This window comes from Corvus hawaiiensis, chromosome 2, assembly GCF_020740725.1.
Source record: "Corvus hawaiiensis isolate bCorHaw1 chromosome 2, bCorHaw1.pri.cur, whole genome shotgun sequence".
Classification (NCBI taxonomy): Eukaryota; Metazoa; Chordata; class Aves; order Passeriformes; family Corvidae; genus Corvus; species Corvus hawaiiensis.
Window position 1 is genome coordinate 29,543,104 of NC_063214.1, and position 20,922 is coordinate 29,564,025.

The 20,922-nt window shown below is 45.9% G+C and overlaps 1 protein-coding gene across 2 annotated transcripts in view; it reads right to left on the reverse strand.

Moving 5' to 3' along the window:
• Positions 1-1,661: 1,661 nt before the first annotated feature.
• Positions 1,662-20,922, reverse strand: part of COL8A1 (collagen type VIII alpha 1 chain) — an 85,537-nt gene continuing 66,276 nt past the window's right edge. For both annotated transcript variants that reach the window (XM_048294000.1, XM_048294001.1), the window contains exons 4-5: positions 5,363-5,678; positions 1,662-3,583 (exon numbers count right to left, since the gene is read on the reverse strand). In XM_048294000.1, the coding sequence (XP_048149957.1) occupies positions 1,677-3,583; positions 5,363-5,675 (2,220 nt within the window). In that variant the 5' untranslated portion in view covers positions 5,676-5,678 and the 3' untranslated portion in view covers positions 1,662-1,676. The remainder of the gene's footprint in view (positions 3,584-5,362; positions 5,679-20,922) is intronic.

The following is a 20,922-nucleotide window of genomic DNA, read 5'->3' on the forward strand; positions in this document are numbered from 1 at the left end:
TGTTCAATGTTCCTTCTGATAGTCCTGAATGAAAACAGAATTGGTTTTCTGGTTTTATTTTTAAAGATATTTAATAAGATATTTTTTTCAAATCAGTACAAAAATTTTAAATACAAAATTATTTGCTTTTGACATATCTCATATATTCTGGGAACATACTGAAGTCACCAGTGTCTGGTAAACTGTCCGTCCATTCCTGCCACCGTTCCATAAAATTTCTGAGATAAAGCACCACATTATATCACTGGAGTCCTTAGTCAATGTTAGACTGCATTAAACTCTGCATTTAAATAATGGTAATGCCAGTTAAATCCAATCTTAGTTCTGCATGAAAAATCTAGTTCATTTTTGAATCAAAAGCAGTAGCGGTAGCTAAAGACATCGAAGAAGTGATGAGCACTTAACTCTTTGAACTAGCGCAGCAGTGTGTGATGTGCAGCACCGTACAGGGAACCACAGCAAGGTCCACTGCCCCTTGGAAACAGAACACTTGTTGAGGTGAGATTAGCACCATTGATGAGCAGACAGAGACTTCGGGCACTGAAGTCGCTGTCCTCAAGTACGGAAAAGTATTGAGGCCTGCAGGTTCTCCTTGACAACTGGTAACATATAAATAAGGATTGGAAGTCAGCTTTTAGATAGAACCAAGTTCCTCGGATAAATTTGCATGATCAGTATTGCTGGTAAAGTTTCTGGTTGATCTCAAGCAACAAATCAGTTAAGCAAACAGAGCTACTTCTGCTGTGCCTAGTCATTGAAGAGCAAACTGATTCAGCTTTTGCTGAGTGGCAGAATAGGTGTCTCTTCTGACAAGCCAAATGGGTTCTTGGTACAAGGACAGAAATCCAAGCAAATTTATGCCACCCTGAAGTATTGCCATGTGTTGGCCAGAATGTCTCAATGGCATGGCACAAAGCAAATGGGGAATTTACCTCATCTACTTGAGCTGTGTGAATAGAGATGGAGACTTCTCAAGTGCTGTGGCATTAGGAGGTGAAACCAGTGCCTGCTGGAGTCAGTGGTGACATTTTAGGTCCAATGACTGCTGGAGAAGGCTTAGGGGGAATAGGTACGCCATCAGGATTCCTCTTCCATCATAAATAAATTGTTCAGGAAAAAAAAGCACACCTGCAGGATTATTTTTTATACGGGAGAAGGGAAGTACAGATCTCCAGCTAAGAGAACCTTTGCTTGTCAGGCAGACCTGCTGTCAGAAACCCTAGAAACCCCCCACCTAGTCAAATAAGCCACTCAAATTTTTTAATATAATTAGAGACTGACCTACTCTGGTTTAAGTCACTGTTTTTCATCTTACAGCTATGATCAATGCAACAGGAGTGAGTGACATACACTGATTTGAGCTTTAGTACTGAATTACTGTGAATGAAATTAAAGTAAGCATGGCATTGCAGAAATATATAATGTACAGCTAATATGTCCCCCTTGGGTGCAAAACAACTGTTTATGAACCTGATACACATCTTTAGATATGTTTGCCACACCTTTTTTTTTTTATAACTAGCTGTGCATAATGTTAAACTTCGTATTTATTTCTTTGATTTTGTACAAGATGGTCCAAAATGGTCATAAAATGCATCTTCTGTGGTATAAAAGACTGAAGCAGAGGAGAAAGGTTTTGATTTTGTGTGTGTGTGTGTGTGTCTGTTTGTTTTGTTTTACATGGGATACAATAAATATCCTGAAAAAGACGAATGAACGTACTGCCCGGCATAGAGTCCTGCCGCCTGCTCGGATGGCATCTGAACGTAAACCTTGTCTCCATGCATCAGCTGCACCACGGCACTGCCCGAAGCCTGGTCCAGGAAGCCCTTCTTGTACTCGTCGTAGGTGTACATGAGCGGCTCGTTGTTCTTGTACAGGGCCACCCACACGTTGGCGCCTTTACAGTGGACGTGGTAGGCGAAGTAGTAGACGCCGGGGATCTCGCAGGTGAAGATCCCCGTCTGGGGGTTGTAGTTCTGCCGGCCGTTGTACAGGAGCTTGTCGAACTTCACAGGCACCCCGACGCGGGGGAAGGGGGTGAGGAGCTCTGCCGTGAACGCGGGCATCTCGTAGACAATGCCACCAGCCTTGCCTTTCTTGCCCTTGTAGCTGTAGGGGGGCTTCAAGCCCTCGATCCCTGGCCCCACCTCAGGCAGGTACTGTCCCACGGCTGGTGGAGTGGGTGGGATGACGACTGGTGGACCTGGGGGCCCGGGGGGGCCCGGTGGCCCCTGGAGCCCCGGCTGACCAGGCGGACCGAGCGCCCCAGGTTTTCCCGGGGGTCCCTGCAGCCCCGCAGCACCAGGTTTGCCTACCCCAGGGAAGCCAGGGGGGCCGGGCATGCCTGGCTCGCCCTTCGCCCCTGGCAGCCCGGGGGGGCCGATGGGACCACTGGGTCCCGCGATGCCTGGGATGCCCGAGGGGCCCTGAAGCCCCTGAGCACCGGGGAGCCCGGGCTCACCCTTTGGCCCCACAAGCCCTGGGACACCCGGCAGCCCCGGCAAGCCTTTGTGTCCGGCTTCTCCTTTGGGTCCTGTGGGGCCTGGCAGCCCCCGCAGCCCAGGGCCACCCACTTCCCCAGGAAAGCCTGGCTTTCCTGGAAAACCCTGCAGGCCAGGTTCTCCCTTGGGGCCGACTGGTCCTGGTGGCCCTACAGCACCCCCCTCTCCTTTAGGTCCTGGGAAACCAGCAGCCCCTGGAGGGCCCATGATGCCTGGCAGTCCTGGCTGGCCTGGCTCCCCTGGTGGCCCTCCCATGCCAGGTGGCCCCGCATGCCCCTTCTCCCCCTTTGGCCCCAGGGGGCCAGGCAGACCACCCACACCTCGCTCCCCTTTGGGCCCAGGGAAGCCTGGCTTCCCAACTCCAGGGAGACCAGGGGGCCCGGGCAGGCCTGGCAATCCCTGCTCCCCTTTGCCACCCGGGAAGCCCGGCTGGCCAGGTATGCCATCCTGGCCTGGTTTGCCAATGCCAGGTGGGCCGGGAGGGCCTTGGATCCCGGGGGCCCCTGGAGGCCCCTGGAGCCCTAACTCTCCTGGGGGTCCAGGTTTGCCCAGGGGTCCCTGTGGGCCAGGGAAGCCAACCATGCCTGGTTTGCCGACCCCCGGCAGCCCCACGGGACCAGGGGGACCAGGCAGCCCAGGTGGACCCTTCAGACCTGGCAAACCCGGGATCCCAACCCCCTTCTCCCCTTTTGGCCCTGGGATCCCAGGGATTCCTGGTGGCCCCTTCATCCCAGGCTCACCCTTTGGCCCTGGCTGTCCCTGCAGCCCTGGAGGACCCGCCTTCCCTATGCCAGGAAGCCCATGAGGCCCTGGTGGTCCTTGCGGTCCGGGTATCCCCATGGGCCCAATCTCCCCCTTGGGCCCCATCTCCCCTCTTGGCCCTGGGGGCCCCATGACCCCTGGTTTTCCTGGCATCCCTGGCAAACCCGGCTTTCCAATTCCTGGGTATCCTTGTGGGCCTGGTTTTCCTTTGGCTCCTGGCACACCATGACCTGGTAATCCTGGTGGCCCTGGTGGCCCTCTTGGTCCAGGCTCACCAGGGGGGCCTTGCTCACCCCTCAGACTGCGCATGGGAATTTCTGGGTCGGGAAGAAAAGAAAAAGAAAGAGGGGGGAGAGAGAGATAAAAGATGATTACAATCACATGTTTCAAAAAACCATGCTTTTTATGATGCCTCATGGTTTTGTGGTAGACAGAGACAGCTAGTGAGTTACAGATTGGTGTCGAGAATGGAGAGGATGTTACTACTGTTTTGCATACTCCAAACTTCCATGCATGCTTCTGTTTCCACAAAATAATTGCTGTGCATCATATGTAAAAACCATTTGCACTTTGCTGGTGTTTTCCACCTATACAATCTTAAAGCAAAATCTGCATTTTGTCCCATGTTGCTGTAGATTAATCTACCTTTAAGAGTTTTTGCAGGAAACTCAGTGCTGTCGTGCTGTGGGAGGAGTCCTGGCATAAAAGCGCTTTTTCTGGAGGGGCTTAAATGAGCAAGATCAATGTATTGGTAAGAAGTTTATACATAGGTATGTCTGTATTTTCCTCAAGGCTTTGGAAGCCATTAAAGTATTACTGGAAACCTACAGCTTTAATCAGCATTGCTCTTTTGGCACAGCCACGTCTAGTTATGGCTCTTGTAAACACTGCAAAATGTTTGTATTGTCCAAACGCGTGTTTTTGTGTTATGTGACCAGTTATCGTTGCAGGTCAGGGTGGGGAATTTGCTGCTGGGGTTGGTTGCTTTTCAAGCTGCAGGCTTTTTGGGTTAAGTGGAAACTCTTTTCCAGCTCTAAAATGGGTAAAGAAGTGAGAGATTTGGGGAAGGACAGGAGATGAGGTTTCAGGACAAGAGAATTAACTGTTCTTTGGGAGGTGGAAACCCTCCCTCTCTGCATATGTTGTGTTTTATGCACGTCGAAAATCCTTGCTCACGGGATAGGTTGATTTTACTACAGCCAATGGTGCTTGTTCAGACACTCCAAAAATAGGCCCTGAAATCTTCCATTTCCCTCTGAAGTCAGTAGAGGCTGTGGTTAGCTGAAGCCTCAGTAAGTCAAAGTTAACCAGCTTGTCTGCAGTCCCACAGACAGTGGTGGTCCTCACAAAGATTTTATGACACTGGGTGTTCCTGGTCACCCTTTGTATTTCGGACTTTTTTCTTGTTTTCTTAAATATCTTAATACTGTCCAGACTTCCTTTACTGAATGGGGAAAGTGCTTGTACGTGCAGACTTGTGCATTCATCCTCTGTACTTTCAATGCCTCTGTAACACCCATAAATAACCTACAGAAAGAGGACTCCAGGGTTAGAAGAGCAATTGTATGTTTTTATCTGCAAACCTCTAAATCACAGGGTCTGGACGAATTCAGACAAAACGGTGATGTTCCCATAAATTCAAATCTTGGGGCTCTTAGCTCATATGTCTGGTTGTTGCAATGAGAGTGGGAGCAGATCCAGACAGGACCCTGGGCCATCATTTGAAGCCCCATCAGAGGGTTTTCTGCAAGCAGGTGGGATGACAAGGTTTTTCCTAGCATTGAACAAGCATCTGAGCAAACCTGGGGCCAGCCCTGTGTGCTGAAGGCTCGTTGCAGGTAGGGCTGCTCAGAGGCTGTGCAGCAGCCCAGAGGATGACTGTGGTCTTGTGCTGGTGACCCTGAGCTGCCCCACAGCTCCCATGAACCTGTTTTGTCCACCTGTGGCCAGGTACCAGCCTGGCCAGTCCTGTGGGGACGAGGGTGCTGTGCCCAGCCTGCAGCAGCCTGCTCCAGTGTTCAATTTCCCCATGGCAAACAGTGCTCTGGCACACCAGATGGGACCATGCAGGAGTGGAGAGGGACATGCTGACCTACCTTTCTCTTTCTTGGGAGCCATATCCTTGCCAAGCATGGGCATCTGTGGGACCTCCTTCCTGTACTGAGGCAGATGGGGGTACTCCTTCCCATACTGCATGTGGGGCATCTCCTTGCCCAGGTGCTGCATCGGGATGCCTTCTTTGCCCAGCGGAATGTGAGGTACTTGTTGTCCGAGGGGTTGGTACTGGGGCACCTGAGGTGGCAGCTGCTTGATTCCATAGTAGGCACCACCTTGAGCAGACCTCACCAGCTCTAGGTAAACAGTGACAGCCACTGCCAGCAGCTGCAGAGGGAAGAGCAGCGCGGCCATCACCTGTGAAAAGCACCACAAAACACACAGTTGCGCACAGTTTTTTTCATGTTGTGCATTTCCCATTAGGGCAAGCTTCTCTCATTTTCTGCAGCAAACTGGCCCTAAATCTCTGGCCCTGGTTTGTATGCTGCCCTGGATGACATCCTGCAGCATGCCTGTATCTGGTTTACTGGAGGCTCTACTCAAGCCAGTACTATTACAGCAAATGCCCTTATTGTATTTAGTTTTATGCTTCCCCAGAGGTGCCCTCTGTGGTTTCTCCACACAGGGACCTGCTCTGAGTTTGCTGCTTTCTCACCTGTGTCAGTGCCACAGCACAGCTTTGGGGAGCTCTGCTGCAAGCTCTGCCACAGGGGAAGAGCAGGCAGGGGATGTGGGGCTCTCCTAAATGCTTTCTGCCCAGGAAGCTGTATTGTCAGTGCTCTTTCTGCTTTCCACAGCAATGAAAGCTCTGTTTCTGCAGCTTCAATCTGTGCCTGTGATTGTGCGCCATGGCTGCGAGCGTCCAAGGACCGTCTGTTTCTATCACAGCTCCTTGCCAGCTCTCATCTTAGCTGGGCTGGGATCCTTTTGGCCTCTGCCCAGAAGAAGTGGGCCTGTTTGGGCCACCACTGCTTCCGGTAGGATCAGCCAACCCAAGCCTTTCTCTGGGAGTGTTCAGCTGTTTTCTAGAGGTCTCCCCCACTGCAGATCCTGGCCTGTCTCAAGGCAGCCCATCCCAGCACCTCACCAGTCCTGCTAACACAACAGAACAGGGTTGGGCTTTTTTTCTTTTACTTCCTAATCAAAATGTTAGCTTGGGACTTCTTGTCCTATCTGCTGTTGGATTTTCTTTTTGCAGTTAAGGGCAGTACCATCAGCTGAGCAGCAAATTAGGAACCGGGAACTCCCTCAAGTAGTGCAAATTAGGGGACAGCATGCGGTAAAAAGAGACTCTGTGTGTTGGAGTATTTTGCCCCACAACCAAATCTGGCATTCAGGTCCTACCCTTTTTAAATACATATGGCAGTTGCCAGGCCTGATGGCTGTTGCCACTGTCCCTGTTTTTCTACTATGCAAAGATGCCTTGCGCCCAACCTGAGTGCATTTCCAGGTCATTTGTGCATTCTCTGTGTGCTTCCAGGTCATGCATGCTCCAGAGCTTTGCCAAAGTGCTTGTTGGGACTTGCTCCCAGCAGCTGCTGTGCTCTGGTGTGATGAGGATGGCCTGAGGAGGCAGCAAGGGCTTTGAGCCACTCGTTTATTTTCCTGTCCTTCCCAGCAGCCTGGCTCGATGTAGAGGACAAAAAAGCACTTCAGTCTGTGGCAGAGGGGCTCAAAAATGTGCCCCCATGTCTGGGAAGCATCTTTTATGGGGGGAAACTTTCCCCTGTGTGTCCTCTAGGCTTTAGGTTTTGCTCCTGCTTGAAGTTTCCCATTCACTTTGCATTAGCAAAGCACCTGGGGAAATGCTTGCTGCTCTTCTAAAACATTTTCCGTTAATTTTGCTCTATGAGATTTAATCTCTAAGTGGAAATTGGTGCATACTCATTACTGAAGGTGTAAGTGGCGGCTGGATCAAAATGGCGTAGTTGAAACAACAAGCAGGAGGTTATTATTTTCAATAATGATCATACATAGACATATGAACGACAGAGAAGATGGAAATACGTGTTACCAGCAAATCAAACCTTTTAAGAAAATGAAATACAGTGAATCAACACTAGATGGAGCATATGTTGCACAGCTGAGTTTCTACAGTCACTTTCCCTCCCAGGAATTCATGGACGTAACCAGCTGCCATGTGGCAAAGAGAACCGGAGCCAAGATGTACAGGAGTTTGCAAGTGTAGCTAAAGTCCAAGCAGTCGCTTGTTGAGCAAAGCATTTCAGCAAATGCTTCTCCTCCAGTGAGTTTAATGTGGCTTTTAGCCCACAGCTGGCTGTGCTGCTGTGAGCTAAAGGATTAGGGCCTTGGGACGTGGTATTTCTGCTTAAAGCTCAATGGTGAGCTTTGGAGTGGGAGGACAGCCTGTTCATGATCAGTTACTGTGGCTCAGCTGGGGTGTGGTGACTGAACTAACCCACTTCAGCTTCATCTCGGCACATGGACCCTAAGCAACCTTTTCTTTTTTTGGTTGGTTTTTTTTTTGGGGGGGGGGTGCTAGACAAGGATATGTCCCCCTTCTTGTCTTTCTTGGCCTTCCTGCTCCTTTCTGTACAGAATGAGTAACTTGAAACACCTTTGCCTCTCTGTAGCTCAATAGGGTAAGACCTGAATAGGGTAATGCCTGCCTTAGTTTGCAGGGAAAATCCCAGTCACTAGAACATTTGCAGTATTCTCTGCATCTCTCTCAAAGGAAAAGCATTATCTATATGAAGGGAGAAATGCAGTGAAACCTTTAAAAAAAATTATGAGATACTGGATGATACAGGACTGTTTCTGAAACCTACTAGTATGAAGGGCAAGGTGGATCTTGAAGAATGAGGTTATTAAATTAGCTTCTTGGCTACTTTGTTGTTCTGGTGGCCAGTTTGGGGGGGATTGTTTTTTTAAAAAAGATAACTTCAGTGGAATAAGTAGAGGGGGAAATAGGTAAAATTCCTTAGGATGAGATTTTCTCCTTGTTTTTATTACAAAACATGGGCTTTGTGTGCAAGTGGGAGGTATTTGAAATAATTGAAAAGAATTTCCTATGGGGAGACACCAGCCTGCCTGCAGCTCAGGGTGAACTCAGCCTCCTGCTGCTGTGCCAGGCTGGCCTGGCCCTGCCAAGTGTCACGCAATGCACCTGCACTGGAACAGGCACGACCACGTGGCACACGAGATGGTTTTGTGTGCGCACATGGAAAGTTTGAGGGAGATCAGGCAAGACTTGTAGAGATAGGAAGGCTCCAGAGAAGGAGGTGATCTCACCACATCTGTGTTTCCTGTAGTGTTTTTTGACTCATCCATAACCTAACCAGTGTGGCCTGGAAATGACGGATTGCTTCTCTCTATTGATTTTGGCTGGGGCTGGTGCCTGTGACTAGCTGAGGTGGAAGGTGGGGGTTTATTTACTGAACAACCTTGGGCTAGATGGGACTTGGCTGACATCTTTGTGGGAGGAGGTCAGTGTGTCCCCTGTGGCCTTGTGAGCTGTCTGGGGCTTGGGATCTGCAGGTACTGGAAATGCAGCCTGTGTTTGGTACCATCTGCACAGCTCGTCTTCCCCTGCTCCCAGAGGAAGGAGGGGTCAGACAAAATTAGTCTTGATGAGAGATGTGGTAGAGTCATGTGTGCTGCTGCTGGATTATTGCTGTCAGATACCATCACTACAGGGAAAGGCTGCCCGGAAGCATGAGGGATACCGGCGATCTTTAGTGTTTCTGCTCATTGCCTATCTCATCGTACTCAGCTTCTCTAAAAAGTTATTTATGTGCTGAGAGAAGCTGAAGGTGTATTTTTTCTGCCTTGCAGTTTGTTTCTGCCTCAGTGCACAGCTCTAGTTCAAAGACCTCACTAGGAAACCACCAGCATCTTTAAATGCCTAAAAGCTACTGAAAAATCTTGGTCTTGGCTTTTAAAAGAAGCCTATAGATCCTAAATATTGGACAGGTCCTCCAGAGCTTCTGAACAGCAAAAGGAGATTTTTTTCCCAGTGGTGACAGAACTCAAGGAAGATAGACTGAGGAGGAGAAAAATCTGTGTTAAAGATGCAGCCAAAGTGTAAGACTTCCCACCCCCTTCACCCAAATCCCAGCAATTCAGGGATCACCTCCAAACCCATTTATGTAATGCGATCTGACATGCTTTCAAAGGTGACTTGGTGGAGCAATAATTTGTCTTTGGATTGGGATTTGCCAGGGTTTTGGCACAAAGCAATAGAAATGTGTCTGTGTATTTGTGGCAGGTAAGTAAGTGCATGTGTGCACCTTTAGGGAAGCCAAGGGCTTGGAGAAAGCAAAGTTTTACCATAACTTTGGATATTGGAAGGAAGAAGGAGGAGAGGAGCAACTGAGCCTTCCCACCATGTGACGTGTCATTTGCACCAGTCATTGCGATTAAGCCACAACAAACATTTTGCTTTACCTAGGATGGGACAAGACAGTTGAGGGTGAAGGAACATTATCCTAAACCATCAGCTGCTTGTGTGTGAAGGCATCTGGTTGTCTCTGTGGGTGAGAGAGTGTCCCTGGAAAAACACATTTTTACAGGCAAAGCTTGAGTGAGAACATTTCTCAATAATCTCTTTGGTAGAGCTGTCCTCCTGAGAAAACTAGAAAGGACCTTCCTCTGGCTATTTGAGTTTGTCAGCAGAAACAGGAGACAAAACAAAATGTACCAGCAGTCATAATTCTTAAATTGGTGTGAAGAAATAATGGCTGGTTTAGCCTAATTATGTAAAGAATGTATGGAAAGAGTGATGCCCATCCACTTGGGACTTGAAATCATAGGTGATCTTGCAAAGAGTGGAAACTAGACCTTGATTTATTGGTCCTTACAGGAAAGCCATCACTCTGCAATCAACGTTGGGTTGTCTCGGAACCTCTAAGACACTCAGCCAGAGACAACCCCCACAGGCTTAATTTACCACCCCTTGGTTTTGTATTGCTGTATTTCCCAAATAAGCATAAGGCATGAGTAGATCTCAGTGACCTGAAGTCTTTTCCCTGTGGTCCCTTCCACAGCGGCTGCCTGAAGCTGCAGGGACCAGTTCCCCAATGCACTGGGGGGATGGACTTGCTAGTGCTCTGGTTTCCACATGGAAAAGGACTGCTGCAAAATAAAAATCCAGTGACTCTGGAGATTTTGTTCCCAGAAGAATGCTACTAAAAAAACAGATGATAAAAAGCTAAATCCTCCAGGGTGTTTTTGTCTTGAGATCAGAAGTGGTTAGGGTGACTTCTGGGGTGACCTTGATAACAGATCCTATTGCCAACTATCTGCAATGGTGTATCCAGGGATGGCTCTGCTGTTTGGGGACAGGAGATCCAATCCCACAGGAACATTATAAACCTCACTAAAGTCTCTGTCATACAGAGACATGTGGGAGCAATATAATGCAATGGAAATGGCAATCAGAGTGTTAAGGTGCATAAGGAGCAGCCCCACTGCATTGCAGAGTGTGGGGCATTTGTAAACTAATTATGTTACCCAGCTCCCTTTTTTGGGAGAATTCTCAGCACAAAAGAAAAGCAGCTATCAAGGCCTTAGTTCCTGTAGTGAACTAAGCTATTCCTATCCAATGAATAGCTGTGGTGATTTCAAGGGTGGGGTGTTTTAAGATGTGAAAATCAAGCCAATGTTGATTGTTGTTCTCAGCACTGGTGCTGTGAAGTGTAAGGGACTTGAGCAGTGAATTTACCAGCACATCGTTGTCCACCGTTTTCAAAGACACTATTTCATAACTTCATCACTGCTAAAATTCATCTCTGGATCATTAACTCCTTTGAGGACTAACCTGTCAGTCAGTGAGTACTTTCTGAAGAGAACTGAGGATACTCTGTACTATACAGAGACTGAACTTTAGTGGGAATCTGTGTTTTCAGGGACAGTAAAAACGCAAAATCTTCTGCATGCCAAATAATTTTGTACATGCTTAAGAGCTTAGAGCCGTTTAATGCACACATTACCACTCTTCTGTCTTTTTGTGCCAAACCAGTCTTTACATCATTTGGACAGATGTTTTCAAATTTGCCAGCAAACTAATTAAACACAATGTAGGGGGTTTCTTTTTGCAAATTCAGTCATATTCCACATAAAAGCAGGGAGTGAAGGCAACCAAATATATACCTTGACATGGATTTCCTCTGAAAGCTAACCTGTTTTGTAACCCAAATTAACAGTAGCTACACTGATTTAATTTTTTTGTCAGCAGTGAAGAGCAGGAGGACAGTAAAGGAGAGCACAGCCCCTGTGCGAGGACCCAGGCATGCTGTTGGCATGAGATGGTTGATCTACACCCCAGCAGGTTTGGGGTCCTGCACCATTTTGCTTGTAATGGTGCCTAAAGCTTCACTGAAGGCAATACCTGTTTCTTGAGTAGGTGAAGAATTTACCTTGGTACAGTGTCATAAGGGCCTGTGCATTCAGTGGGGAGGAAAGTAGGATTTATGGTAAATGTAATCCTGCCTTTTTGTTTCTTGTGAAACTCTCCCACAGAGATCAGGTTTATTTTTTTCTCCTCCCTCCTTTTCACTGTCCCCTCCAAGGAAACAAAGTAGTCTCAAGTGTCTGTGTTCAGTTTAGATTACCAAGAAACAGCTATTGTTCAGTATGTTAAAAATAAATTAAATCATATTTTGCTCAAGGTCTAACAACTGTGTCTGATTATCATGTGGTATTTACTAAATCTAAGGCAGTCATAGCAAGTATTGTCATAATAAACATTTTAAAATGCATGCATGCATAAACCTGCTGCTAATGGGGAATATTCAACACGTGGCAGATGCTTGTTTCTAGGTTTTTTAAAATTCAAAATGGTGCCTAGAGTTTCTTCCTTAGAGAAGTGTGATAACATCTAAATAAATGGCTTTGTCTTAAAAACCACCGGTCATCCATAAGCTATCTTTGGCTTTAGTGGTAATTATGTGATCTTTTCTTGCAATGCCTGGGGAGGTCTCCGTTTATCCATTTAAAAATGCATTTCCAAAAACAAAGCACTTGCCTCTGCTCCAGTTTATCTGCAAACACATTCATGTGCGTGCTCACTCTGGATGATCACCAAGCTCTCTGTATAAAAATGGCACCCTTGGGCTTCCCCAGTTTCTTACTTTGGGACAGACTGTATCTCCATGTGGGCCTGTATCTGTTGCTTGTGTGCAGGTATTTATGTGTGCCTGTGTGTGAAAACACACCCTGGCAGTGGGAGCAGCCACAATGAGAAGGAGATTTTAGCCCACGCAGACATATTATGTTCCCTCTAGCCTTCTCCCCATGCCCAGTGTGCTGTGATCCTACCTATGTGGGCTCAGGCAGGCATCTCCTCATCTCTTTGCAGATCTGGGCATGATGAGATTGGCACCACCACAACCCCAACTCCCACGCACAGGGCTCTGCTGACGCAGCACAAACAGGAAGCTCACAATTTATGATGATATTAAGATTGCTTGGTGCTGGTAATTGATTTCCAGGCGGATTCATCTTTTGCATGTCTTTGAGGATCTGGCCCAGATGCTGTTTGCTGGAAAATGCCTGAAAGCTACTTGGAGTCAGATGGCAGGGAGCCGTGACAAGGATCAGTAAGTTGGGCACCGTGGGCCGGGTGACCGCAGTCCCCAGGGATGCAGCTCTTTTGCCTGGTGGCGTGTACTCGTTTGCACGAATCAGTGCCTGACCTCAGGCTCGAGAGGGAGGACCAGCATGGGGGAATGTTTGCAGAAAAGCATGCGACTTTAATTAAGGGATTAGAATTAATTATAGGTAGGATTTAGCAAATACCTGCCTTTGAATACGTTTTCCTGTTCTTTGCCATACGACATACACTCGAATCCTCTGCCTAATGCTCCCTTCTGGGCAATTTGCCTGCCGTCTTGGTGGCAGGCAGATTTGATGGAGACACTTAAATGACTGCCACTAGATCCCCATTCAGCGGTCGGCAGTGTGTGGCACACAAACCCAGACCCAGTAATGTGGAACACACAAAGTGATCAAAGTGCAGAGCTGCCTCCCCGCTTATCGGCACGGAATCGCGCTGCTGGCGTGGAGCCTGGGACTGGCCGCCGATGTGTCCGAGCACAGACTGTTTGTTCAACGTGGGAACTGTGCTGAGAGCTCCTTCTCTGCAGGGCTGGTGCTACCGAGCGCTGCAGAAGGAGCTCCCCGCGGGCCACAGCCACTGACACTGTCCAAGGAATTCACCTTATCAGATGGAATGGGTTTGCCATGCGCGACACACGGGAAGGGAGGTTGGTTTTCATGGAAGTGCTTTTATAGTCAACCAACCATTTCCTAGGGGTGTTGTTCATTTGGGGATTGTTCTGGTGGGAATGCTTCACATCTACTGCCAGTCCACTGAGCCCAAAATAATGCAAAGACAAGTGGTGATGCGCTTCATACTGAAGTGTGTGATCCAGTAGGATGAACCTTGAAGTGCTGATAATGAACTATGGTGATTGCTGGTTCCCCAGCAGTGTGAACAGGGAACTGCAGGTTTGTTTTGGAAAAAAACATCCCTTCTCAGCTGTTACTCATCATTCTTGGCCTTGCTCTGCCCTGGGATAGGTTGTGCTGGCTGCCTGCAGTAGAAGTCTCTGAATTTTTCATGGTACAATTGTTTGTGTGTTATTATGGTACAATCGTTTGCTAAGAGTATCGCAGCATTTTACTGGTTCTACCCAAAGTGGTGCCTCTAGCAGTGCTGCTATGAATTATACTCACGGGTAGATGTGTAAAAAGTTTCCGTTTCACTACCTCTTGGGTCAGCCAGCTACAGCTTTGTGAACAAGCCACATGCTAGCAATTGGCTCTAAATGACAAGTGAATAATCTGCACAGCTCAGTGTTAAACTTGTTAGTCAGTGGAATGCTCCATCTCATCAGATGTTTGGGAGTAGACGGAAGTGAGAGAAGAAGGCTGTCTCTTTCTGTGACAATTAAAACTTAAGTATATCCTGAATTCTTGCCCAAATATGCATAAATGGCAGAATGTTATTCTGAAGGATATCTACCAGTTCTACTGGTTAGAGAACTCTTAGTTCCTCGTTTGATTAATTAAATTATTGTACTAAAAGCAGAAAAAAAATTGTCAGCTTTGTGAAGGTGCACCGAGTCTTAAATCTGCCTATATATATTTTATTCTAATATGGCATGGTTTACGATTTTCTGTCTTCTGTCTGGGAGGATTGCTTAGAGAAGGAGCATTCTATGAGTTAGCAGATCTCAATACCTTTAGGAAAGTGTAGATGTGCATGCAGAAATTCCCTTCATTGACAACTGCAAGACACAATGAGGTGCTAGAGTATGTATTTTTCTTAAACACTTCCCGAAAGATGGCAGTGGAAAGAAAAATCCTGATTATAGAAGTGTTCTTGATAATGACAGTGACTGTTGCAAGTGTTGTAGGGAAGGTAATCTGTCTTCTTTATTTTTAAGTGTTATGTAAAGCAGTACAGCTGCCTGCAGTTGTAATATTCATGTAGGCTGCACTTCTCAGCCTAAGGTACACTTGGTGCCAAACCTAAGGACACAAGGGAGAAGTGGCCAGAAGCTGCTCTTGGGCTTCTCTTGATCCTGAGGCTGTAGCAAGTACTGTTTCAGTTGCTGGTGCCACTTGGGGTCTGACCTGCCCTGCATGGCCTGTGGGCCACTGACAACACCCTGCTGTGGTGTGACGTCCTGCCACACCATGGTCACTGTCACCATGTCTTCTTTTTGGGGATGAAAAGGCTGCACTGTGTCCTGGGTGGACAGAACACAGCCACAGCTTTGGAAAAGGCAGGTGTCTGTCTCCGCCCACACCTGGTCTCGCCAGTGCTCTGCTGTGGGACATTTTGGGAGTGGAGGGCTCCTGGCAGCTCCAGGGTGCCTGAGGCAGGCAGGAGGGATGGCTCTTTGAAAAGGGGTAAGTTTTAGCCTTTTTATTATCACGATGAAGCAGGACCTCTGAGGTTTAGAACTTTCTAGCTCTTTTTAGCACTGTATGCAAACTGATTAAATTTAAATGCTTTACAGGGAGCCATTACCCTCTATAAAGAAATCAAGATCATGAAATCTCGTTAACAAAGAGAGCCTAATTCTGGGTGCCCAGGTTCTTTGATTGCAGTCTTTTGGTTATAAAGAAATTTTATTTCTTGTAGTGATCATACTTGGTAGTGATCATACTCCAGCCCTTGCAATTTGAGCAGAAGTTACTTTAACAGTCCAGTGAGTTCTTGCACTACAAAGCAAGAAATTTGTGTGGGACTTTTGAAGAACTTGGTCTGATCTTAATTTGAAAAAATTTATTGTTCTCTGTGACTCCTGTTACAATCCTGTGGCCTTGCGCATTGAATTCTTGCCAGAAAATTTGCTTGATTGCCTCTGTCTGAAACTGGCACAGCACAGCATTTCTGTTCCTTTTCTCACTTTGATGGCGTACAAAATGTGTTTTCTTGGCTCTTGCAATCATGCTGTTTCATTACTTTTTTTTTTTAAATAAAAGCAAAAGGCTTTGGAGGCTTTATTTTGGAGACGAATTGTTACCATTTACAATATTTCCGTTCACTGTGCTTTGATGAGCCTGTCAAGAGAAAGAGCAGCTTCTCTCTCCCTTATTTTTATTTGCTGTGCTCTAACTCTGCCATTTACCAGAAACCCAAAGTAGCAGTCCAAGGGAGATATGAAAACAGTAACAAATGTCTGTAAAATATTTTTCTTGAAAAAACTTCCTCTCAGACAATTTTTTTTGGAAGGTTATTTGCCATTAAAAAAATTCCTGCCCTCTGCATACTTTTCCTACCTTTGCTCAAACAGTGGAAGAAATAATCTTGCCTTCGAAGGTTAAACATATTATACTACTCCACCCAGAGAGAAATCAGGAGCATGCTTTAAAATTATTTAGCAATAATTATTTTCCTGTTTTATTATCGAATATTGCAGGTATCATCGTATTTGTTAGGATGTGCTAATCATGACCTGACACTCCATTCACAAAATTCAAGACGATCTTGTCTTGCAAACTTATTTCCTAAATGGGTAAATTATTTTATTTCTATGCTATTCTTCTTGATAAAGACTAAGATGACAATAACTACAGCTAAACACTCAGTTAAAATGGTTTGAAAACTGGGCTTGCAATTTTTATTGAAAGCCCCCTTGTGCTCTAGGTCACACCTGTGGGCAGACCCAAAGGTGGAAGTTGCTAGATGGTAGACACTGGATCTACCAGTGTAGGTCTTCATCATCTGGGAGATGCTTGCAAAACGCCACTGAAAATCACCGAAAATCCTCTATGCTACCACCATGGCTGAACTGCACACACACATCCCTGTGTCATGCAGGAACAGATCGGTTCCTAAAGACCACCTGTCTTTTCCTCTTGTACAGCTGGTAAGAAATGCATCTTACTCAAGTCTGCTTCAGCACAAAAGCACACATCAGTGGAGGGGCAAAGACAAAGCTTGAAGTCACTGTTACTTGTTAACAAGTGTTACGTGTACAGGCCTACACAGATACCACCCACTTCCCACTCTGCAAGTGCAGAAATAAGGGTAGCAGTACACAACCAAAAAAACTTCCAATCTCAGTTGTGAAATACTCCCTGTAGCTTTGATTCAGGGAATACTTACAGCAGGAGTTTGCCCTGCCTCTGAAAAGCACAGCAAAAAAAAGGATGCTTCTGAAGCGTACACACCCACACCCACACAAAAGACCCTCCCCACCCCACTCACACACACTTATCCTGGATCTAGGAGAATTTATAGTCATGTAAACTGCAAAAATGTCATGAGTGGAGTTAATTTCCTGTATGCAATCCAAGGTGCTGTGGTTTAAAGGACTTGAAATTACCACATCTGTCACCTTGGAACAACCCAACCAAGGCCAAAGGAAAGCAAAACCAAGCCCTGAAGAGCAAATACCATCAGTCACTCAGTCTGTCAACTGTACTCAAGGAAAACGTGTTCCGTGCAGCCATTTGGGCCCATGATGACTGAGACTAGCAGATGCACAGGCTGGAAAGCTGGTCAGTGCTCGGCTCTGTGGACTAACAGTTATAAAATATCTGCCGCAGGAGCCGGCACTTGCGTTTCTTCCATCCTGCAGCCAGGATGAAGGGACAGGCTGACAAACATGAGCTACCCAGCTGCTCAACTGGATCAAAGGTGGACGCCAGCCTCTCTTCAGCTTCCTGCAGCACTACGAGGCAGAGCTGGGGCTGGAAGTACAGGAGAATATAGGATTGGAGCAGAAGTTAAAACACTTCAATCCCCAGCTGAAATCCAAGCCCCTGTTCAGGGACTGATAAGCTGTTGCCTGACTGTCAGACCACTGAAATCCTCCTCAAAGACACCTTGTCCCAGTGCACAAGCCTTTCTTAGTGCAGGTGTGGACTTGAGGCTCGCTTTGCCTGTGGACACCTCCCAGGCTTTCAGACAAAGTCTCTCGTTGCTTTCCCTCTTCCGTATGGCTTCTTGGGTCTGCTGTGACCTGTGCCATCTCTTACCCATCTCTTGGGAGCTGATGCCTGTAGCCTGCTGGCTCAGGCATGCCCAGGAGGGAGAGAATGCAAACTTCAGAAGTGCTTTTTGCTAAAGGAAGGAACTAGACCTGTGTTCCTCCGCCCAAATAAGACTGTGCTTGAGCTGCTGACGACTGCTCAGAGTTCGACAGAAAAATTTGGCACCTGCTTTCAAACGAGGATTGTGAGTTATGAGCCCAGAGTGGAGGGACTTGTGCCTGTCTACTTCATTCACCAGAAGGCACTTAAACCCAGGAGAGAGTCAGGATTTCGGGTGAACTGCAATCTTCAGCTTTCCCTATTTGGCTGGCTTAGGAAGCTCTCCAAACAGTGGCTTTTGTGAATCCCCCTCCGAGGCACTTAACTCCACTTACACACATGCATGGAGTCCCGGCATCTAATTCAGGCATGTGGACTCCATTATGGAGCCAGATGCAAACATCCCCTCACGGATTAGGACCTGAAAGGTTTTATATCCTGTATTGTCAATCAGCTAAGGCCTTCATTCCTTGCCCCATCCTCCTTTCTTTGTTTCAAAATCTAGATTTTTTAAGCAGGTAAGTATTTTAAAAAATTATTTCTGTATCTCTGCAAAGGCATAGTTAAAGCATGTGCTAGATACTCCCAGGATGATGCAGTTAGATCAGCAATGACTAATTCCACAAAATCTGTCATTAGAAAAAGCAATGCACTTAAATGATGTCATATCCTTCCTTGCAAGCCTTGTCCACCAGATTCTTATTGTTGGATATCTGAACCAAAGGTTTATGGCTACCTACATGCCATGGCTCAACCAAATTCAAAAATAAATCCACTAGGCTGGTACTTCTCTAGCAAGGGAAATGGAGTTATGTTTCATACAACAGGATGGCTATCAGCAATGCTTAGAATTATTTTCATTTGTGTGTTTTGTTTGACTCTTGAGATGGGGCACCTACATTAATTCCAAGTTAATTTTTCCTTTAGTCAAGAAACATGCTCAAATTTTCAGATGTTAGCAGAAATCATGTGTTCTGGACAGAAATACTTCTGATCTGCTTTGTGGATGTTTAACTGTGCTAATGAAAGAGATATTATGGAGTATGTAATTATAGCCCGCAGGATCAGAGTGAGAGGGTTTTTTCTTATGTTTGAGCAGTATTGCCTGAAAATTGTTGCAAAATTCTCAGTAAGTCAAATAGTAAGGCTGATTAGATCCTGCAGGAATGAGGTCCTTAGAGGGCTGTACTCACAATTTGTATTAGTAAAGTCACGCAGGGGCTAGTGTTTTCAAAGGTGTGTTTGCAGCTTTGTGAGACCCTTGGACAAGTGCCAGTACTGGATGCAGGGAGCAACTGGGGCTGTGTTTAGAGCAGGAAGACTTTGCTGCTAAAGCGACACTAAATGACAAGGTGGTTGTAGCTGAGAAGCAGCCAAAGCAGCAGCTGGGAGAGTGCTGGGACAGTGCAAGCATGCACACCTGAGAGTATGCACACAAATGAAACAATCAGTAAGAATTCAAATAAAGAAATCAAAACCCCAAGTCAGCTTTGCTGGTATTTCTGCATCTATATGAGTAGCTTGTGGTGACGTAACTGTTTCACACTGCTGGCTGAGGGGACCCCAGAGCACAGCAGCTTCATGGCAGGCAAAGGAAAAAATGCAGGGAGGAGAGCTGGGTCTGGAATGGAGGGGAATGTGTGAAGGAATTAACTGAGATACTAGAGATTTAACTCTCTGCTTGGAACTGAGAGGCAATCCATTTTCTTCCGTTGTCACCGATTTAAGCTTTAATAATAAATCAGCAGTGATTGTACTGGACAAAAATCTAAAAGCTTTTATAATCTCTGGGAGTGTACAGTGTTCATGTTCGCTCTTTCATTAGATACTGTTCTCATTACAGCTTTTTGAAAGGAATATGCAGTGTGGGGAAGGAAAGCAAACTTACAAAGAGTTTTCATCTCTTCTTTTAAGGCACACAGGGCAGAATGTACAAACTGCTGGCACATGACAATGTCATTACCTTTAAATGGATTAGTTTCAAATAGTATCTATAGAAATAAATTATCACCCTCCTTGTCAACCTAAAAGACAATACCAGTAATCAAAATCACTAAGAAGCTGAAAAAAACCCTCAACTTGGTATATTTAATTTTTTGTCAGTTTTGGGTTTTTTGTCTATTCAGGCTCTAGACTGGATTATCTCCTAATATATGTACAAATCTCATAAATCACCTTTGAGAACTGCTGCTAAATTCTACTCCTGCCTCCCCTCTTCCTGAATTCCTTCTTACTTCTCTCTCTTCTTTCTATGACTAATAGCTATATCTTGTTTTAGCCTTTCTTGTACTTAATGTTTATTCCCCAAATAAAGCAGTCTCTTACAGTGGTCTATTGAAAATTATTTACTTTTTTTTTTGCTACTGTAATAAGGATTACATGCCATTATGTCTTTGGTTTGGAATGAAGTCCTCATCTTGATTAGATGTGACACCTGAAATGAACTTGTGTTCAGAGGACTAAGCCATGACAAGTTATCCAGAGGAAGGGGAGAGATTTGTGTTTTCGTGCACTTGAATTCATCAGTGTGTTGTGACCATACAACACTGCTGTGGCTTTCATAGCCCAGTGATAACTGTTATGGAAGAGAAGACTTACTTTTCATTTGGAAATGCAAAATTATTAACGCAATATTGTTGAAGAATTTCCTGGCTTGTTTTCCCTTGTCTGCCTCAGGCAAAAAATGATTGCTGAAGTTTAATACTTTATGAAACCTCCTGACTATGAAGGTCTGGTAATTCTCCTTGGGAGGATCACTGACACAGATAAAATGCAGAAATCTGAACAGACGCGATGGAACACTACATGCAGTAGAGACCGTAACTTTGAGAAACTTGTGTCCTGTCAGTTCCTGTCTATTGATTATAATGGTGAATATCTATTTTGTACAGTAAAAAGTATATTTCCTAGAGTTCAGTAACTGGGTACACTACATGATCTGGAATAGATTTTTCTCAAGTAATTCAATTAATTACTTCATGTAACAATTAGCAACGTTGGAAGCTTGTGAAGTTCAGCAGTTGGAGAACTGGTCACTTGTGCAAACAGGCAGTTTGACATATGTAGATAACCTAATTATTTTCAATGA